This window comes from Panthera uncia (assembly GCF_023721935.1).
Source record: "Panthera uncia isolate 11264 chromosome C1 unlocalized genomic scaffold, Puncia_PCG_1.0 HiC_scaffold_3, whole genome shotgun sequence".
Classification (NCBI taxonomy): Eukaryota; Metazoa; Chordata; class Mammalia; order Carnivora; family Felidae; genus Panthera; species Panthera uncia.
The window spans coordinates 111,733,218-111,741,612 of NW_026057584.1; the positions used below are offsets into that span (position 1 = coordinate 111,733,218).

The 8,395-nt window shown below is 43.4% G+C and overlaps 1 protein-coding gene across 1 annotated transcript; it reads right to left on the bottom strand.

The window, feature by feature from the left end:
* Positions 1-1,509: 1,509 nt before the first annotated feature.
* Positions 1,510-2,099, bottom strand: LOC125911732 (small proline-rich protein 2G-like). The gene has a single exon (XM_049615818.1). It carries the CDS (start codon positions 2,030-2,032, stop codon positions 1,826-1,828), a length of 207 nt encoding a protein of 68 aa, XP_049471775.1. The 5' UTR covers positions 2,033-2,099; the 3' UTR covers positions 1,510-1,825.
* Positions 2,100-8,395: the final 6,296 nt, after the last annotated feature.

The window sequence follows — 8,395 nt, forward strand, 5'->3', positions numbered from 1 at the left end:
CAACAACGATGGCATGCAGTATAATTCATGTACACGAAGTTTCAAAAACTGGAAAACTTATCTGGGATTTCTAGAGACGTTTCTACACTGACGGGTAAAAAGTACAAATACAAACAAGAAAGTGATTGTTTTAAGAGAAGGATAGTGGCTACTTCTGGTTGAAATTATGAGATATAATTTAATAAGGAAACGTGGGTCTTTTGAAGAATTGGTAATGTTATTGTCTTGATGTCGGGGGTTGGTTACACGAGTGCTCATTTATAATTAGTCACCTTATACAGCCAGATTTCATGAACGTTCTGAATGTGTTGGTTATGTTCCCCCAAAAGAAGGGTTTTTATTTCTTGTTTCTTTGAAGACATAATAGGAAATAAACTCTATCACAGCAAATTCAGGTCAGGGATGTTTCCATGAGTGTAAACTTAACCCTTCACCATTTTTAGGGTTTGGAGCACAGCAAGAACAAAAGTCACTATGCACTTTGTTACCTAAAATCTGATGAAAATTAAATGGAGTAGATTTCCCCATATGATGGAAAAACCAATAGACCTACTTTTCATGTAGTCACCCCCTCAGAATAAGTTTTCTTTTTGCAAAAGGGTTTGAGTTGTTCCTCAGCTTTTAGCCGTTTTTGGAAATGTCTTTGAAAGACTGAATGTACTTTCTTTAGATGTGCTATAGAAGAAAAATTGTATATGATAGTTGAGAATTACATAGATGTAAATTTTAGGACTTTGACCACCAGCATTATATGGTGGTCAACCTTTGAGCAAATCACAAAATCATTACTACATCCTTGAGACCTTACCTCTCTCACCTCATAAGGAGACAGGTTTCCCCTAGATCACTGTTCTCCCCGTGTCCCTGTTGTCACTGTGCTGTACCTTGGAACTTGCCATGTCTTCTCGTTGGAAGGATGTACCCCTGATACATTCATGGCTCACTCTTCTACTCACTCAGGTCTTTCCCAAAAGTCACTTAGGAAGAGGCTTTCTAAACAATTTTCTCTAAAATTTACCCACAAATGATTGTTCTTGGTCGTGTGTGTGTGTGTGTGTGCATGCACGCATGCACGCGCACGTGTGTGTGTAATGCCCTCAAGGATTTGGGGGCCACTATGATCATCTCTGTAGCACATGGAAGACTGCTTGCCTGGCACATGGCAGATACTCAGGAAACACTTGTGAACAAATTAATTTCTGTGAGGGCACTGAGCAGAAAACAATCTTTCCTGCTTTTTACAGATGAGGAAACTGGAGCTGAGACAGTTTAAGTAATTGTTTTCAGGGTCATACAAATCAGAAAGAGCTAGAAGTGAGTTTAAAATCAGTAAAAGAGAATAATTTGATGTACCCATTCCGCAAGACACATTTTGGGCAAAACTGAACTCAGTGATGGGAAAGCTTGACTCTAATAAATATTTCAATAGGAATGGAAAGGAACATTCATGTGCTGTAGTGGACAGAAGAGATTACAAACACAAAGCACAAACAAAAGTAATGTGGTCTCGACCATGACACGTGTGCTTTATTGGAGAAGCAAACAAATAGAGATACCAAAAGGCTCACAGGGGAGGGATCACCACCCAGATCACAGACAGACAGATGGCAAAGTGCAATTAGGCCACGACCCCACTGCTCATCTTCCCATAATGTGGTATCAGCTTCGGGAACCCAGCCTTTTCTCTGTCCGCTGTCAACCCAGGTGGCAAGTCAGAGAACATGCATTCTGTGCTCGTGGCTGAAGGGGAGGGGATGGAGTCCTGAGACATCCACAGGAGACCCTGTGTCTTGTTGTTTCATGGTCATGATGCATCCTGCTGCTGTTACTTGCTCTTGGGTGGGCACTTCTGCTGGCAGGGGGGGCACGGCTGCACAGGAGGGCACTTCTGCTGGCAGGGTGGAGGTGGGCACTTCACAGGTGGGCATGGAGGAGGGGGACATGGCTCTGGACACTTTGGGGGTGGGCAAGGCTCAGGGCACACAGGAGGTGGCTGGCAGGGCTGCTTGCACTGCTGCTGTTGATAGGACATCGTTCCTGGACAGCAAGGAGCCTGAGATGCAAACAGACAACAGCATTCCTAACACAGGCAGTCCTGTTGGCAGAACAATGAGCCACGGACCCTGCAGCCTGCAAGGACCCTCTGTTCCCTAACACTGTCTGTATGATTCTGTGTGGCTCCTTCACCCTTCCCTTTGAGCACCTCTTACCCTAGCTCTTCGGTCTTTTCTGGTTAATGTTTCTGTCTATCACTTTGTACAGACACGATTGCCTGTGTGCTGTGTGAATACAAACATCATGTGGAGACAAAGAACCCAGATACAAAACTTCTAGCCAATCCCCAAACAGACCTCTACCGATAGCTTTCTGAGCCCTGGTTGCTGGTCTCACTGACCTGACTGGGGCTCTGAGCCCTGGGCTTCGAGGAGGACTGCCCAGACTCCCACCCAGCACTCAAAGGGACCGAGAGCCCTGAGAGGGATGCACTTGGAACGTGCACGGTATGGGCCACAGGACAACACCTCGTCTCTCGTTGTCAGTCAGTTTAGGATTGTACCTCTGACTCCATTTCTGTCATGACCTTCACGGTCACCTTCCAAATACCCCCCAGACCTCATTATTGTCTCTTCCCCATGCACGGACTTTAATTGGCTAAAATAAACAGTCACTTGTTCTCCCAGATTAAATCCTCACACTATTCAAATGCCAAAAAAGATCTCTAAGGCTTGTACTCACCAGAGGCTTCAAAGGAGATGTATGCCTCAGTGTCTCCAGAAGATAACACCAGTGTGGTGGAGAGTCCTTTTATAAGGGCCAGGCGGGCCCAGGCAGGTGACAGTCCAGGACTGGGATGACGCACTTATTTCCCAACCAAATTACCATCTGCATGCAACCTCAGAAATGACTTGACACACTAATGTGGATATCACCAAACTTCCTTGTCCAGGATCTTCCTCACCCTCATTGGGGAAGGCTCAGTGATTCACTTTGGACCTTGTCTCACCCTCCCCATGCCAGTGTCATGTGGCAACTAGGGAACATGAGATATTCTTTGACAGCCATGATGCACTTCCATAGTTAGAGGTGGTGCCTGCCCTACTCCCTGGCTCCCTGAGCAACTTAACTGTAAAACTTACTGCCCCATTCAGTTTCACCTGCCCAGCATCCAGCTTTGTTCCCTTTGATAGTAGAGTAGACAGTAGGGTGAGCTGACCCTTCCTTGTCCAGGACCTTCACCCTCACTCACAGTTTTCCCTTACAACTAACCCTTTTGACCATGTCCTACTGGTCTCCAGGCTCTTCTCGACAATTAATTGGCTTGAAGAGACCACAGTCTTGTCTTGGTTCCTAGGTGCTGATAGCCCTAGGCTGGGCATGTTGTTACATGGCTCCATTAATGGCCTTGAACAGGACAGCACAACCCCTGTTTTCTAGACCACTGGCTCGGCCCCTCCCAAAGTCTCCATACTTGCAGATTTACACACTGATGTGATGTGCTCTCTGTGGCCCTCATCAGTGGGGGGGGGGGGGAAGGGGGACTTGTGGTCCACTAGACACCCAAACTCATATCATATTCTCTCACTTCTTCAAAACTGACTCAGTGCCTGAGCTGCCCCCATTTCGCAGCTTTTTCCTTCATGCTCCCCAAACAGCATGTGTTGCTTCCTCCTGCAAAAGTTAACTTGCCTACTCTCTATTAGGCTCTCTGTTCTGAATTGGCATTTAGAAGGACTTCTAGACACAGTACATTCAAGAAAAGAAGCTCCATAAGCTATTTACCCCACCATTCAATTCATGGGTGTTGTTACCTAGATAAATAAAGCATGGCCAACACAAAACCCATGGATAACCTCTTAGTATTCATTTGTTGAACCACAGTAACACCTCGGCTAATATTACTCACTAGGCCTCGTGGGGAAAACATGAGTGCCTTGGCTATGCAGACGTCTGTAGGCACCACTACCATGTGACCTGAAATATTTCCTAACCTCCCTAAAGATCATTTAACATCTCTGTAGAGTAGAGGTAAGAACTACACCGGCCTCCTAATTTCTTTGACCTCAGTCGTAGAGACATCTTTCTAGAAATGTCTCCTCAGGCAAGGGAAACAAGAGAAAAATTAAACTATTGAGTCTACACCAAAATAAAAACCTTTTGCACAGGGAAGGAAATCATCACCAAACAAAAAGGCCACCTACTAAGTGGGAGAACATATTTTCAAAAGATACATCTGATAAGGGGTCAATACCCAAAATATATGAAGAACTTACACTAGACAACATCAAAACAAAACAAAACAGATAATCTGATTTAAAAATGAGCAGAGGAATTTATCCTACACTTTCCAAAGAAGACATGCAGATGGCCAACAAACATATGAAAAGATGCTCAACTCACTAATCCTTACAGAAATGCAGATCAAAACCATAATGACATATCAGCTCACACCTGTCAGAAGAGCTCAAATCAAAAACACAAGAAATAACAACTGTTGGCAAGGATGTGGAGAAAAAGGAACCCTCGTGTATTTTTGGCGGGAATGTAAGTTGGTATAGCCACTGTGGAAAACAGTATCGTGGCTCCTCAAAAAATTAACAATGGAATGACCATAAGATCCAGTAAATCCATCACTGGTCATTTACCCAAAGAAAACAAAAACACTAATTTGAGAAGATATATGCACCTCTATGTTTATTGCAGCGTTATTTACAATAGCTAAGATCTGGAAGCAGCCCAAGTGTCCATTGATTATGTTTGTTGCAGCATTATTTACAATAGCCAAGATCTGGAAGCAGCCCAAGTGTCCACTGTTAGATGACTGGGCAAAAGAGATGCGACAAATAAATACAATGGAAAATCATTCAGGCGATAAAAACAAAATAAAAAAAAAAGAACAAAACGAAAAATGAAAAACAAAAACAAAAAACAAAACAGAAGAAAAACAACGAAACCTTGTCATTCATAACAACATGGATGGACCTGGAGGGTATAATGCTAAGTGAAAGTCCGAGAAAGACAAATACATGTGATTTTTATGCATGTGTGGAATTTAAGAAACAAAACAAACAAAGAAAACAGAGACAAAAAAGAAAGCAGACTCTCAAGTACAGACAACAAACTGGTAGTAGTCAGAGGAGAGGTAGGTGGGAGCAGGCATGAAATAAGTGAGGGGGTTTAAGAGTACACCTACTGTGATGAGCGCTGAGGAATGTATAGAATTGTTGAGTCACCACGTTGTATGCCTGAAACTAATATAACACTGTTTGTTAGTTATACTTCAATAAAAAAGGAACTACACCTGCCTCAAAAATTTGCTGCAAAAACTCAGTGAAATACCTAATATGAGGCACATTATGTGATAGGTCTTCAAGAAACGGAGCTGTCCATATATCTGATAAGGGTTTAATTTCCAAAATATATAAGGAACACCTTCAATTCCATAGCAAAAAAAAAATGATAACCTTAATTTTTTATTTATTTTTAAATCTTTATTTATTTTTGAGAGAGAGAGAGAGAGCAGGGGAGGGGCAGAGAGAGAGTGTGAGACCTAGAATCTGAAGCCGGCTCCAGGGTCTGAGCTGTCAGCACAGAGCCTGACGTGGTGCTGGAGCTCATGAACCACGAGATCATGACCTCAGCCGATGTCTAACAATGAACCGACTGAGCCACCCAGGTGCCCCAATAACCTTAATTTTTAAATGGAGAAACTATTTGAATAGCCATTTCATCAAAGACATAGACGACCAACTGCTACACGTAAAGATGCTCAACATCACTTATCATTAGGGAAATGCAAATCAAAGCCACATGCGATATCACTTCATGCCTGTTAGGATGACTGCCATAAGAAAAAAAAAAAAAAAAGGACAGTAACAAATGTTGGTGAGGCTGTGAGGTTGTAGAGAAAAGGGAACATTTGTACACTATTCGTGGAAATGCAAAATGGTGAAGCAACTATGAAAAACAGTACGGAGGTTCCTCAAAAACTTGAAAAATAGAACTACCCTATGATCCAGCAGTTCCTTGCCTGGTATTTACCCAAAAGAATTTAAATCAGGATCTGGAAGAAATATCAGCACTCTCGCATTCGTTTCAGCATTACTCACCACACCTAAATGTCTATCAGCAGATGAATGGATAAAGAAATATGGTATATAGGTACAATGGAATATTATTCAGCTATAAAGGAAGGAAACAAGGAAACACTGCCATCTGAGACAACGTGGATAAGCCTGGAAGATGTTATGTCAAGAGAAATAGGCCAGGTCCAGAAAGATAAATACTGCATGAATCCCCTGAGTGGGGTATCTAAAACAGTCAAACTCATGGAGGTAAAGAATAGAATCATGGTTGCCAGGGACTGAGTGAGGAAAACAGTGAGGTGCTTATCAACGGGTATAAAATTTCAGTTATGCAAGATGAGTCCGTTCTAGAAGTCTGCTTACCACAGCATGCCTGTAGATCACAATACTGTACTGTGGACTTAAGAATCTGTTAGGTGGGTGACCTCATGTTAGGTGCTCTTACCACGATAGAATTTGTTTCAAAAGAAAAGAGACGTGAACCCTAAAAGGTAGAAACATAATAAGGTAAGGTAAGGCACTAATCACAATACCTAAGAGAGACTGGCATTGTGTGGATAAGGTCCCTCAGGCTAAGATCTTTCCTGCTCCCCCCTCTCTTCCAGCTGACATCACTGTTAATCAGAAGGCATTAGTGGGATATACCTTCCCTGTTTCTTACCTCTGAGAAGGGTGTCCTCTGCCTGAAGGGAGCCTTGTCACTTAGGGCTCTTTACCCAGAAGAATGCTGTGCACCATCTGCAGTATGTCCAACTCCATTGGTGGGAAAGGTACAGGGAGAATGTCGGGGGATCAACATGGGGGTTTGAGGAGGTAGGAACCTCCATGGGTTGCACCCTGTTCCTGAACTAACTCTCTCTGTCTCTCTCTCTGTCTCTGTCTCTCTGTCTCTGTCTCTCTCTCTCTGCAGCCCAGAGGAGCAGACCAGAGGATGGTTAGTTGGTCTCGCCTAGCACCCTGAGGTTTAGCATTAGAGTCACCTGGACGGCCATTGGAGGCTGACATCTTGCAGGGATGCCAGAAGGAACAGGGATGCTCTTGGGATGGCTGAGGCAATTCCAGAACATTCCTTGTCATGTTGAAATCCTAGAAGCTACAGGTGGTACCTGCTGGAGTAAGGGAATGACCTAAGGATCCTGTGATCCACAGCAGTTCTCCCGACCCAATTTTAGACCTGCTTCTCTTTGACTCATGAATTACTAATAGATTCCAAAGTTATTTTCACCAATAAATTACTTGGGTTGTCATTTATGTTTGATAAACTGGAGGAGGATCAGACTTTCTTAAGATGAGAAGACTTGATGAGGTTTACTGTCTTCAGAGAGAGGGATGATTATTTCTTGATTTGCAGAGATGGTGAGTGAAAGAGAGGTGACCCTACTTTTAACAAATAATGGTACTCCACCCACTCTGCTCAAATAGATTTTATAACTATTAATAATACATGCAAGTATTCAAAAATAAATAAGAAATACAACATATAAGTAAAGAAATCTGTTGGCACACATTGTTAGCAAATTGGCATGGTATATACACAATGATTAGGTTTCAATCCAGAGTCTTTGTCTGAATCAGGTGTGTAACGCTGAGCAATTTTCTTAACACTTCTACAGTTCTCAGTTTCCTCTGAAGACAATGGCGATAATAGTACTTCTCTGACAGACTTTTTTATACCGTGCAAAGGATTATTTAACACAACTCTTAAAGGTTGGAAATGGCAAAGCTGAGAGACCTGGTCCCAAAGTTCCTCATTTGCAAAATTTGATTTTGAAGGAAAAGACAGAGGTATGTAATGGGTATTAGATAAAGAAAGAAAGCAAGGAAGGTAGAGAGGTGGAGGGTAAGGGACAGGAAAGAAGAGGAGAGGGGAAAGAGAGATGATTGTATTTCCCAAGGGCCCCTTGGATTTGACTTGAGTTAACGTTTATAGCCGAGTTCTTTATGTAAGTAACTTCATTGTTGACACTGGGATGAGAACACATTTTGTCCTCCAAGTGTCAGCAAGGTGGTCCTCTTCCCACACATCGTGTGAACATCCAGCGTCCACCCTCTCTATAAACTTTCAGGCTCCCAGGAAATGGAGTTATCTTGACTTCCGCCCCGCCCGCCCCCGCCCCGCTCCGCCCCGCTCCGCCCCGCCTCCGGTTTTGTGCGGTTTTCCCATCACACACACCCAGTCATGCCAGCTTCACAGACTAAGTATTTCTGGAATCCACTTCACCCCTTCTGTGCTGACTACCATGGCCCTAGTTCAGGGCCTCCTCATCTCCGCTGGATCATTACCACTCCTTCCCGACATAGCTGTCTTCCCC